A 14623-nucleotide genomic window follows, 5' to 3' on the forward strand; every position below is an offset into this window, starting at 1 on the left:
AATACTTCGGTATTAGCAGAATTGTAAAGCAGAGTGGGAAATCAGGAACCCTTCAAGGGTTAAATTATGAAAAATTTGAATGTCTGTTTTCGCAACACCATGGACTGACAACACTGGTCGGGGATTAGCTGACTGTATTACCAGTACTCGACGTGTTATCGTGTTCCGTTCCGTTACTCCCGTATTTGAGTAGTGCGTGACGTGCGCCTTTTTGTACATATAATGCTACTTACGATACTAGGCGGAGGGCCCACTAAAAATTCACTGTCCAGGGCCCACCGGAAAATTTTCCTGTTTCCAGCCTGGCCAGTACGGCCCTGATGTGACTAACGTTACAGATTAAAGTTTCAGGGAAGATATTTAATTTCTTCCTTTGTGCAAAAAGGGCCTATTCAGTTGGAACGATGTGAACAAACTTTGGGGGGAGATGGCTGAAATTCAGCTCAAATGTACAAGAGACTATGTAGATTCTGTATTCTGAAGCCAAATTGTCCTAAAATGGATGGAACATGGTCAAAAAAGCACGAAACATTAACATTAATGTCAATGGAAAATGAATAAAAAACAAATAATTCGTCCACTTATCTCAAAAACGAAGAGGGAAATGGTTGAAAATCATCTTAATTATAGAAGAAACTATGTAGATTCTATATTCCGAAAGCAAACGATTCTAAAGTGGATGTAACATAGTCAGAAAACACGAAACATTAACATTAAGGTCAATGGAAAATAAATTACAAACAAATAATTCCTCCACGTGTTTCAAAATGCAGAAGAGAGAGATGGCTGAAATTCAGCTCAAATCTAGGAGAGATTATGGAAATTCCATATTCTAAAAGTAAATTGTCCTAAAATGGTTGGAACATAGTCAAAAAGCACGAAACCTTACCATTAAAGTCAATGGAAATCAGTGAAAAACAATATTCCTCCACTTATCTTGAAAACCAAGAGGGAGATGGCTGAAATTCACCTTAAGTAGACTATGTAGATTCTACATTTAGAAATAAATTGCTTTAAAATGTATGGACGATGTATAGCACGTAACGTAAATATGGATAGAACAGTGTCAAAGTCAAGTTGTTTGAGTAAAATCATAATAATGATAAAGTATATGCATCTTCTTCGAATTGCCCAGGGCACCCACGCGAGGGTTACGTGCTTGAAACATCTCACATCTGGATTTGGAATCTCCAGACTCAATTTAGCACGCAACTGGCTTATGACCTGATCACGTGACACAGTCTGGCCCTTATGGCAAACCGGCTAGGCCCTTTCTATTAGGTAAATCTTCTATAATTTCATATTAAAATATGTTGCATTTCTTTTTATATTATGTATTGTTCTATTTGATTATAGTCATGTTTCCTTGATCTTGTTTTCCATAAACATGGGGAAACTCTATGTGGATAATTACATATCAGGAAACATTACAAAAAATATTCTGGAAAACCGGGAAAAGTCAAGAGAATTCTTTCCCGTAAAGTTTGTCACCACCCTGATAGAGAGAGAACGACACAAAATGTGTTACGCGAGTATTTCTAGATTCAATAGATGCATAGTTTAACGTCTTATGTCTCCAATCCATGGGATAAACAATACAGTTGGGAAACTAATGATGACGATATGATGAAACACAGAAGAATAAGGGACAAGGAAGCCCACCATAAGATTGGCAAATCTGGAATTGAACCCTCCAAAATTCTCCCTTTTCAATATACTTCGTTTTATTAGCATAGCGTTACTATGGCTAGAGTCGTGTATTGCTCATGAATGACTGTGAGATGGACGCTGTGATCGTAAATTCTTAAGTCAATTCTGAACAATTCGTCTGTGGACAATTCTGAAGTCTTCTAGCTTATTATATAGAAATATGTGCACAATTGCGAAGCATGATTTGTAAGGATTCAGATTAATACCTCCATTGCTTGTTACATTTAGCATCGTAAATAATTTCGTTTTCAGTGATGTTTCATGCACGACTATGAATTTACGTCTTATAGTTCGAGTGTTGATTCTTCACATTTTTTCTGAACGTAAGAGATCATCATATTTCAGTATGGAGGGGGCACAAATCTAGATTTTATCATACACCATCATAATTTTTGGTGACACAATGTACAGAATCATTTCGTAATTTGCTTAGTTTTTGCTGCTGATCTGCAAGGCATTGGAAATGATACTATATGTTAAAGAGGTTTTAAGTCCTTATGAACTTACATTTCTAGCGCAGCTACAACCCATTCTTCTACGTGCCAATACTTCTCTTTAAACTGCCTAGTCTCCAGACTTCTCACATGCTGAATATAAATGAACTCTTGAACAACGAGTGTACAGGCATGAAGTGCCTTCACATGGGAATCCGATAAAACTTTTTGGATACCTTATTGATCATGATTAGGGCTAGAATTTTTGGTGTTCCAAATAGTAGAATTGGTGCTAAAATTAAAACTATGTTTTGACGTTAGCGTATGGATTTTAGGGTTCCAAATTCGAAATTTATATTCCAAACTTCGCTGAAACAAGTCCTTCTCCACCCAGTAAAGAAATTCTCCCTCACCAAATTTTAAGTTTTCATTCAACATTAATTTATTATGCTCTTACGTTATCTACAGCAATGCACATAATTATGTTTAAATGTTTAAAATATATCACAACGTGGAACATATATCGGAACATAAGTTCAGGAAGGCATGAGGTGGGGAAATGAGAAATGGTCCCCGGTCTCTCTTAGATTGCGGAAAATGTAAATACCAACGGACAAGGAACAATGTTCTGCATGGACCAGCAAAACTCATTCTTGTAAGTAGTTTGCTGGAAATCCTCGACGTCCTAGAAGTTGGAAGTCCAACTAATATTTCGGATCTGGAGTTTCGCATGAAAAGAAAAAAATGTATTCCTTGGTATCGGTATCCCTAGACATTGAAGTCTTCTTCTTACAGTATAAAGTGACCCTGGCAAACCAAGAAAATCTGACATTTTCCATCGTTGAGATGATGAATATTGTCAAATTCAATTCATTTTTCTTTCTCTCTTCCATGCCCTGAAATACAAGAAACAGGTCAAATTGTTGTATTCATTTATAGTTTTCGATATTCAAGCAAAGACATATTTCTCAAATTATCAAATTTGTAGACATATAGAATGTGGTACAAAAATATTAAAATTTTGGTTGCAATATAGTATAGTTATTAGTTTTCATTCCCTAAAACTTTTTTTTTTTTTCATCTACCAATTTCAGTACTTTTATCCACCAAAAATGCTAGCCCTAATCATGACAGTAAACAGAACGATGGTTCATATTTATATGCAAGTTAATTAAGGATTTAACTAACTTAATTAGAAGCTAAGTAAGAATATTTCAAGATACAATACTATGAATGAATATGAAAAGCGATTTACTTACTTCACATAATATTTTTGATGCAAATTCTGTTTTATCTGTTAAGGTTTTGTTTCGTATTAATGTAAAATAGCCAATTTCTCGAATACATATAAAATATTATTTTTTTCTTTTATTTTCAGTGAGATTGAAATTAATCAATTTAGATATACCGTATATCGAGCATTTCTCCATTATCTGTATACAGACGAGGTAAATCTACCTCCAGAAGGTGCCATAGGTAAGTAAATTGTAGATATTACTTCTGGAACATTAAAAACAAAATATTTGTGTACAATACCCCCAACTTATGTAAGTAATGCATTTCGTAAACCATTACAAGAAACTGCAATATTTGTGATCATTATATGCATGTATGTTATTTACAGTATTATTTTATTAATTTGGTAAATAAAATATCATGCAGTAGTATTTACCGGAATATAAACTATAAAAGTATGAAATGTGGTTATATTAATGTAAAATATAACATACAAGTATATTGTAATTACGTAACTGCGAGTTGGCGTAATCCGTACTGTGTGAGTCAGAGGAATCCCAAATATAATATCCTATTAATAGAGGCAGACAACTTTAAAAAATTGGTGAACAATTAATCAGAAAGAATTTCTAAAGGTGAGCATGCAACTACTACTTCTGTGCTTATAGAATCGTCGGAACGGAGTATCGTACGCGCAAGTAGTAATAAGATGGAATGACTGCCGTTATACAATATCCAGCCAAATGGGGAGTAAGATCTGTCATACGAGTTTTGAACGCCAAAGGACGGAATGCAGCTGACATCCATCTCGAATTGTGTGCCATTTACGAACGGACAATAATGAGTGAAAGGAAGATACAGAGGGTTTCGAGAAAGGCGTTCAAATGTTCATGACGATGAGTATAGCGGAAGGCCTAGTGTTTAGACGGGCAATCTTGTGGAACGCGTTAACGAAAGAGCACAATCCAATCTTCGGTTCACAATAACTGATCTCGCCAGAGAGTTGCCACTAGTATCTGTGAAAACAATGTATCGAATTGTGGTTGACAAGTTGGATTATCACAAATTGTGTGCGAGATGGTTGCCATAAATGCTGACAGACGCTCATAAAGAGTAAACAATGGCCAGCTGCACGTGATTTTTGACCCCTGGAGGTGGGATGGGGGTGACCTCTTTTTTCACGTAGTGACGAGGGATGAAACTAAAACATCGTACTCCACTGGAGAGTCGAATCAGCAGTTAGTGCAATGGTACCACTCTGGTTCTCCTAACGTTTCAACGACATTAAAGTGCTCAAGATGTAAGTTATGAACTGCCTGCATTCCGAGGCGGCAGGAGGGTGTACAGAAGCTTTGCCACGCTACCAGAAATGTCTGGAGGTTCATAATGACTACATCGAAAAATCATCAAGGCATGTACTTGTATATCAATCACAATAAATTTCTTCTATCATTTTCTTGCTTTTTAAAAAGTATCATTCATTTTTCTTTGACATGTGTCTCTCAGTTCTCATGGAATTTTGTCATATATACATATTAAGATAAATCGAACTAGTCTGTTCAGTGCATCAGTTTCTTGATTCCCCCTGGAGTTTATTTATGCAAGGAAGAAATAAAAAAGATTACTCTGAGTTTCTCATTGCTCTTGATAAGTTCGTTATATATTGTAGAACATTGTGCAACAGAACCGTATATTTAACCATATTGAAAGTGGCGTATTGGTGGACTTACATTAACTTCATAAATGTTGAAACAAACTTCAAGATAGAGGTACTTCAAAGTTTATGTGATCATTATCTGGGAAATTAAAATGTGATACAATTTAAAATATTTTCAAGGACATTTGTGTAATTATGCAAAATTCATTCCGTAGAGAAGTGGCTTACCCTTGACTGAAATGCAATATTCATTTTGTTACTAAGTGATAATTAATGACAATGCGTCTAATGAATAGGCTTTAGTGTCTCAAGTATTTACTATTACCATATTTTCGTGCTTTTAAATTGATATCTTCATACAAGTAACATGTATAAAATACGCCCTAAAATCTTACTTGTGCATTGCTTGATCATAAGGGAACTTTCTTACTTGTGCATTGCTTGACCATAGGGGAACTTTCCTGTAGTGATAGATCGCCATGTATGTCCTCAAATGTTAAAGTCTGCAATACTTGCAATATATTTCTTCTGGGAAAACTGTCGAATCGTGTAACTAAAATTCCGGTTATATATATACAGATGGTGATCAGAAAAATGGAAACACCTGAACGAAATTGCAACTTACCAGATTAATGTGGTGTCGGGCTACCTTTCGCCTTCAGAACAGCCTTGATGCGACGTGGGATGGAGGCATAGAGGTCGTGAATGGTAGCAAGTGGAATTTTACACCATTCCTCGTGCAGGGCATCGGCCAGTTTTGTGAGAGAGGATGGAGATGGAAATCGTCGCCGGAGTCGTGTTTCCAAGACGGACCACAGATGTTCAATTATGTTGAAATCTGGGGATTGGGCGGGCCAGGGGAGGTGTTGAACTTCATCCCGATGTTCCTCAAACCACGCTGCTACAACGCCAGCTGTGTGAATGGGTGCATTATCATCCTGGAAGATGGCGTCATTGTCCGGGAACAACATCTGGACCATAGGATGCAAGTGGTCTCCTAAAATTGCGACATAATCGTTGGCAGTGATTCGTCCGCTAAGTGTGACCACAGGACCCAATGAAAACCATGATATTGCGGCCCACAGCATCACCGAGCCGCCGCCATGTTTCACAGTTGGGCGGAGACACTGCAGATCATAAGCTTTTTTGGGCGTTCTCCACACACAAACACTGCCCGTGGTTGAGAATAGGGTGAAGGATGACTCATCCGACCATATCACACGTTTCCAGTCCTCAACGGTCCATGTTGCATGGTCGCGGCAGCATTTGCGGCGTGCGAAAGCGTTATGGTCCCTGATGAGCGGTTTGGCCCGTGCAACACGACCTCGTAAGTTCATGTCATGTAATTCGCGACGGACTATGATTGTCGAAACAGGGTGGGGGAGGTGCTGATTGAGTTCCTCCGTCACTTGCTCCGCAGTGGCATGACGGTTCTGCGTGACAATGCGCTTTAATACCCGGCGTGACCTGTCACTCATGATTTTCTTCCGCCCACTGTTCCGCTTCCCCGATGTGGTTTTCCCGTGTGTTGTGTAGGCCGTCATCACCTTCGACACTGTCCCACGCGACACACCTAACACAGTAGCCATGCCGTCACACTCACTCCACATAACCGCGCACCAACAATTTGCCGTCTTTGAAAATCTGAGAGGTCTCCCATTTTACACTACCTCCGTCTGCTGCAGCCATTGGACACTGCTGTTCCACTGCGCCTGACATAGTATGGAGACCGACCTAACACACCACTGCCAACCCATATATATAACTTGCGTGGATATCTTTTTCGATCTATAAGTAGTTTTGACTAAAATTTTCTTTCACACTTAACAACTTGCAGCAACGCATCACTATAACAAAATTACAAATTCAAGATACACACATATAAAAACAAAATAATGTAGTTTGCAACACTCAAACGTCTAGATTAATTTTGGCTCAATTACAGTTCATTGTGATTTATTCTTCCTATGTAGAGGTCAATTTATCATGAGAAGTTTCAAATTAATGCTGCAAACCACCAAAACCACATATACAAGATAGTTTTCTGTGTCATCTGACTGATAGCTCCTTCCACGCAGATATTTCGTCACTCAAGAATATCAAATATCGTACCAATTTATTAAATATTCAAAAGATAAGTATTGTGTTATTCTGCAGATTTTGTTCCAAGGCGATGATTCCTGTTATTAATATTATTGTTAATGCAATGTAATCCACTTGGAAGAATGACATGATAAACGCAACTGTCTTCTCCTCGCCAAAATGAAGAAATCCACTCTGTTGTCAGTGGAATATTCTTAATTTCGTAAAGTAGCCAGAAAGTAGTAGCATATTTGCTGATGAATCTGAGTTAGCCTGGAAAGAAAATAAACTATTAAAACAGTTGCTTAGGGACCTCTTTTAATTGTTTAAAAATTATGTTTTAAAACAGAATGAAAACAATAATATACCTAAGTATAGAGCCATTGTTGATTTAAAATAGTACTAAATAGTCAATGCTAGGATTAATTAATCATCTTTGTTTCATGTACTGAGAAATTGCAGATCTCAGGGTTATAATTTCATTATAGTGCGAAAAAACCCTTGGTACATAATTGCATGATGGAATTAAATTTATGACATTGAAATCACTACTGTTGACGGTGATTAGATGTACTCCTTTAGTGTGACATTACATATATATATATATATATATATATATATATATATATATATATATATATATATATATATATATATATAATAATTTAAAAATAATGTTCCTCGTAGAAGTACATAGCTTATATGTAAAGTTAAATTTAAAATGCATAAATGTAATTGATTACTTGTTTTTCAATTTTAGGCAATTTTATTTTTATCATCAGTTTTGTGTGTAAATAGTAACTTTTAATATTAATCGAATAATTTTCATGACGCATTTAATTTCATCCATTAAATTGCATAAACTTTCACAAATCACAAAAATTCACATTGCATATTGGTGAAAATTGTCATTTTTAGTATTAATCGATTAATTTTTAAACTCATAATGATCCTTACTTTTCTCTTACATTAATTTTTATTATAATCAATTAATTTTTCATAGCCTTAATTTTTGTCTGTTAAATTTTTCATTAATTTTTCCAATTATGTTAATAATGTACTGTTAATCAAAGATTTTAAATGTGCATATAGCAAGAAAATATGCATTCCACCGATTCTTGTACTTCATAGTCTAAAGACATACCATAATGATTTCGTATATGAAGAAGTTTACTTCCTAATTAGTAAATTCTTTCATTGGAAATTCATGAAGATACACATTTCAAACTAGCAGAATGCCCGTACTTCACACGGGGAGAATACTTTCATTTTGGACATAAAGGCACCAAACCAAAGCTGTCACCAATCAAATTAGAAACTCCAAAACCTATGAATTCGACACTAAAATTGGGGGCGCGGTGGCTCAGTGATAGAGCGTTCACCTCCGGTGCTTGGGGTCCCTGGTTCGATCCCAGCTCGCGCCGTATAAGCTTTGTAGTGGACAAACACTGTGCTCATGGGTTTTCTCGGGGTTCTCCCATTTTCACCCACTTTCTTCATTTCACCATTTAATTCATTTCTCATTATTAGCGTCTCCAGTAGCCTAACCGGCATAACCGTGGGACGTAAAACAAAGATTTCATTTCGACACTAATATTGATCATTTTCAATTATTTTTACGTATCACAATTCCCCTTAAGAGTACTAATGGGGACTGAATTTGGATTTAAACGACATCGGAAGTGTCTGTGTTCGTCTCAGCGATCCCAAAAACTATGGAGTCGACACTAATATCGGTCATTTTTCAACATTTTTATATATAACTCCTTCCTCCTCCTCCCCCAGCTTGCAGGGTTGAATTTGGATTTAAATGCCGTCAGAAATGTCACTGTTCATCTCAGCGACCCCGAAAACTATGGATTTGACACTAATATCGGTCATTTTCGATCAGTTTTATGTATCTCCCCCGCCTCCCTTCCCTGCGTTGTACCGTCAAAATGACATGATAAAAACCATCCCGGGCCCGAACCTCATCTATGTTGAAAATTTGATAGAGATAGATCGCGTAGCTCAACAGGTACGAAGTCGCCAAACATAGTGATATTCAATTTTGTATGTATATATATAATATATATGTATATATAATGTATATATAATATTAAATTAATGATTGTGAGGAATGCATGCATATAAAACAATAACCAAGCTATGTATAAACCTATCTTATCAGTAATACCGGAATGGCACACACTTCTATTTCGATTGACTTATATGACCTCTACTAGAAACAATACTGGTGATACTTCTTGCTTACCGTAATGGGTGCCTATACAAGATCTTTAGTGGCATATCCTTTGAGGAAAGTAACTTCATCCGCTGGTGTTCATACAATTTTGAATATTTATATACCTCGTTATGAGCCTATAGAATATATACTTCATGATAACTGAAGTCAATTCCAATATAATCTGTAAAGATAAGCATTCTGATTAGACCAAGTATATTACAAAATTTATATACTACTTTAATTATTCTATATCGGAAACACAAGATGTCGCTCCATCTAATAAAAAGGTTGTTCACTTTATATTTGAAGGTTACTCATCTTAAAAAGATCCAGGCTGCCACCACTGATCATGTCCTATTGGACCCCAGCATTGCGGACTATCACATGGCATCGCAGTTTCCATCACAGCAAGCTCCGCCGCAGGACAGACATGGAAATTCTGCCCCATTCCTCCCTGCAAGCTTTCCATAGACAATCCAAGGGACGCGGGCAGCGATGTTGAAGACATCGTTTCAACAGTCCAAATGCTCAAAAATTCATTGGACTGGCATCTGGGCTTTCCACAGGAATATCTTCAAACGGAATGACACCAATCCTAATTCCTCTGCCATTTCCTGATAAAAACGAAGTGATGTTCTGGTGGTATGACTCGAAACCTTGTTCATATGGATCATCACACCTGGTTTGCGTCCATTCCCACACAAATGCGGGATGTATCTCTTGCAGATAGGTGTCAGAATGAATTCTTGGAAATATCTTCCATTCACTTTCACGTTTTTGTCCACCTTGCGTATCATCAACATTTTACCCTCATATCCAAATCCCATAACAACCATAAAGCCACGAGGGAAGCTCTCTGTACTGACGAACAAAGTTGGTGCGCCCCTTGCCGTGAATGTCTGGGTATGTAATCACTCGAATGTGACTACCAGCAGTGAGATGGACATATGGTTCATCCATTGTGATAACTTTCTTCCATTTGGAACCCGCCTCCTCCAGTTCGTCTTACGTTCGGCTTTGTGACGGGGTAGCAGGTGGTATACACGAGCCTTCCGCACACACTTTAACTTGAGGCGCTTGCGAATTGTTTTGTTCACAGTTGACGGCGCGAGGTGGAATCTGGGCCAATATAAGGTTGCGTCGGGGCATTTTCTTGACACGCCAATCGACGGATCCCCCTTAGCATTACGGGTGTCATTTTGCTTGGAGCCCTTCTCCTGGTGGTTTCTGTGGGTGAATGTTTCGCAGGGGGAGCCTGTTGTATGTAATATCTTTCACTATCGTCATTCCGAGCATTAACCCATTCTTATGATATGTTTCACAATGCGTACGTGCAAAAACTTAGTGTGGAAAAGGGCCATTACGTAACTCTCCCAATACCGGCTGATTTTCAGCGCCATTTAATGACACTCACGCACGTACAAGGTCAGACAGAACAGTGCCCCAACCAGCAAGATACGCCAGGTGGCAGTACCGAATCGAAAATGGTCGGGTATACTGCGAACAACCTTCTGTAAAAAATGAAACGGACAGTGTCAGGTCCGTCGAAGAACATTGTGGTATCAAATTGGAGGAAAGCGATTAATATTGATGACTGGTGGTAGAAAAATCATCTACTAGAAATTCTGGAAATCAATTGATTTCAAGAATAGAGGAACAAATATGGAAGTGAATAATCATAGGCAGTGTTACTTTTTGTTTCTTTTCACCATTCACTGTGAAAGTTAACGATTTGAAACGTTTCATCGATATTTAGCATACAGTGGGATACACTGCTTTTTATTTATTTATTTATTTACTTATTTATTTATTTATTCATTGTTGTCCTCGGCGACAATGTTGCCTTCAAATTCTCACAAATTATTCGAATAAAAGGAAAATCTTTGAGACAATTTTGAAAATTTCCCTGTCATATGCATTAGAGTATCGTCTCCCTTACCTTTCCAACGCACTATAGCACTTCCCAGAACGGCAATTACGTGTTGAGTAAAAAATACCTTTCTGTTGTGGGGTGTCCAAAATAATTAACAATCTGTGACCCCACAAACCGTTGAAAATCGGACCTATGTTGATGGGAACTTAGTCACTTTTATCTTTTGTAATGTCTCCCGTATTCATTTATTGTTATATTAATTATAATTTTCTTCTATTTGCAGAGCTGTTAGATCTTGCTAACGCATATTGTGAGCAGCAGCTAAAAAAGAAATGCGAGCAAATAATTAAGCAAGGAATAACGGTAGAAAATGCAGCAGTGATGTATGCAACAGCAATACAGTATGATGCAAAGGTAAGAGAAAATAATATGCTTATTTCATACAATGGTGCATGAACTCCATTTTTAGACAGTATTGATAGATATTCTATTTAAATTCAGCAAACCAGCTAATATGTGCTGTTGAGTGTACAAATTGAACTTTACTGGTGATGTTTGACAGAATACATTGAGTGAGTTGAATAACTGTGTCGAATGTGAAAAGTAATTTCTAAATAAAAGGAAATGTTTGCAATCTTTGATATCGATGTGAGCAGTAAAGTTTGATTTGTCTCAGAGACATCTTTCCTGGACTTCAATTTAAATTCTTTGTAAACCCAGTACTCACGAGAGGGAATAGCTAGAGTACTACTGTGCAGTATTAATATAACTATTTTGATCTATTAAGTGATTTCATGTTAAAATGTGATTATCTAAATGTACAAGCTAAAATTCTGAAATGTCATATTGAAGATAAAAGAACAGCTCGAAACCCTCAACCGTTTTGTAAGTAAGCGTTAACATATTGGTACACTTCATAATATTCATTTAAAATGCATCTATCCGTAATGTCCCCCAATTTTAGGTACAAAAGCTTTGCAGCCAGAACCTCGCAGTACAAAATCTTGCCTGCCCACAAACTCGTCGTCCAAAATCTCGCCTGGCCAAAACTTTGCCGCCCGGAACTTTGTGGGCCAAAATCTCGCGGGATAGAACTTCGCCTAGGCCAAGTTTTAGCAATGCGGGATTTCTGTGTAAGGCTTGGGACGGTGACGTTTTGTCCATATACCCCTTTTCACTATGTCGGATATCTGGAAAAGTTGTAAACTCTCCGTAACCGTTCGGGTTAAATCACTTCTGAGGGCATGGGGTGCTCAAAAACTTGATTAAACCTGTCTTGATTGTATTTTATTTATTTATTTTTTTAAGTGTAGGAAAAGAGCAATGAGAAAAGAGTGTAACTCCCGGAAAGATGATATAACAACTAAAATATATGAAATAAATGATAGATTAATTGATCCAACCATTTTAGCATGTATCAAGAATCATGTAACTGAACAACATACAAAACACGTGAAAGCATGTTTGCCTGCTGAGTGATAACTACGAACTGCACAATATTTATTTTTTTTAATGTATTTGTGATAAATGATAGATGAGCCAACTTAAAATGTGAGCTGTAGGAACCTAAACTATAATGTATTTTAACTCTTTAACCTTTACATAACGACTATCTGTTTCATGATTTTGTTGATTTTTACTGTAGTTTCCTGTAGAATTAGATCAGGAAAATAGAAGATGCCTTATTTTGTTTGTGATTAAACAAAATTTTAGGTGCCGGTATCTGTTAATCGGTTTCTTGTAACGTTCGGAAATGAGAAGGAAATTTACCGTAAACTCTGTGAACTTCATTTCTGTATTTAAGAAACCATAAATTAAATAAATTTGATTTTAAAAATAACTAATTCTCAGAAATGTGGAGTGATATGGATCATGATATTAATTACGTTGCAGGTTAATTACAACTTGTATTCAGGAGGGAAAATATTATTTGTTGCAATGTAAACTGCTTGTTTTCTAGATTATTTCCGGAAGTAGTGGCAATATTTTTGAAGTGGATATATTCATGTTGCAAATTATACAAGTAATGCGAATTGTATCTTGTTTTATTCACAGCGAAACACTCTTTCAAACAATGTAAGTTCCAAATGGGCACAGTCGTAGTAGGGGAAATATAGATAAATTTTCTGGAGAAATAACTTAGTTATCACAAATTTCGAAATTTCTCCTTCCGTCACAGCTTATCTATAAAAGCAATCAACACTGTACTTTGTATATAAATACGTGTTTCTGTTGATATAGTGAAGAATGTTTATGTTGTGATACTTTGTAGATAAAAGAGGACTGTAAAGAGGAAAAATCCTGAGAAATAAAAGTAATAAAGTTAGTGGTTTCAGCGTGTAACTACACGATAATAACATATTATACCTCCTTTTCTCATAGTGAGAATCTCATTCAAATTGTGTAAGTATCAAATGGAAACGGTGAAACTAGAGGAAAATATAGACGGATTTTGGAGGGAAAATCCATTAACTTCTTTCTATTTTCAAAAATTTTTCCTCCGCCTCTGAGCAGCCTTCGTTTAATTCACTTGCTGAGGGTACTGTTGAGAAGGTTGAGGATGAGGTTGTTCTCTTCGATGTCATCCACCACCCTTGCTACTTGATGGTTGGTTAGTGATAACGCCTTCGTCATCTGATAGATTCCGCTTGCTTTCATCGTTTGTTTGTCCTTCTGCTCCAGTTTCCTTTTCTTTACTTCTTCTTTGCTTCGTCGTTAGTGAAACAACCTTCCAATGGGGTAGTAATTTGTTTCTCTTGACAGATAACGAGAGGCAGTGGTTTCAAGCACGGGAACTCCTTTAAGAAATTCCGATGGCACCCTCCTCAAAAAATATCTTTGACTAACAGAGTCATACATAAGACCAATCTCTCCTCACATATGCCCCGAAAATTTTATCGGATACACTAAAAGTTCATTTACTTTAAGATTATTACAGACCACTCAACGCTCGCTACGAAAATGTGTAACGTTTCAGAAGTTCTTAATAAGAAATGAAGGAACACCGTCAAGTAAAAGGAAAAAAGTGCGCGAAATATCGATAATGGGATAATATCAGAAGCGAGAATTGATTTTCAAAGTACATACAATCAGAAGTCTTTATTGAATTATTTTGAGCATGAAAAAAATGTATTTTTCATACCCCATTTTTCCTTACCCCAAACAAAACAAGCAGAAATTTCTGCTGTCGATTAAAAAAAAAAAAAAAAAAAAAAAAATCCGCAGGCAGGGAGGTTTAGGAACATATACATTTTATTTCTTGTCTTAGACATGTCTTTGCTTTGTGCCATAAAGGCGATTTTCTTGTAGTTTATTTATTTATTTATTTATTTATTTATTTATTTATTTTGTGCAACTCGTAAACAAACAAGGGTTCTTTTTTTTACATGCAACTCTTAAACAAG

At 36.6% G+C, this 14623-nt stretch overlaps 1 protein-coding gene across 2 annotated transcripts in view; it reads left to right on the forward strand.

Annotated features, from left to right (window-relative positions):
* LOC145693484 (RCC1 and BTB domain-containing protein 1-like) overlaps positions 1 to 14623 on the forward strand; it is a 170300-nt gene that overhangs the window by 80570 nt on the left and 75107 nt on the right. For both annotated transcript variants that reach the window (XR_014132793.1, XM_081769526.1), the window contains exons 10-11: positions 3523 to 3620; positions 11503 to 11633. Coding sequence is in view for 1 of the 2 variants with exons in the window: in XM_081769526.1 (XP_081625652.1) it covers positions 3523 to 3620; positions 11503 to 11633 (229 nt within the window). In the remaining variant the exon portion in view is untranslated. The remainder of the gene's footprint in view (positions 1 to 3522; positions 3621 to 11502; positions 11634 to 14623) is intronic.

Source organism: Thermobia domestica, chromosome 8 (genome assembly GCF_964235325.1).
Source record: "Thermobia domestica chromosome 8, izTheDome1.hap1.1, whole genome shotgun sequence".
NCBI classification, from domain to species: domain Eukaryota; kingdom Metazoa; phylum Arthropoda; class Insecta; order Zygentoma; family Lepismatidae; genus Thermobia; species Thermobia domestica.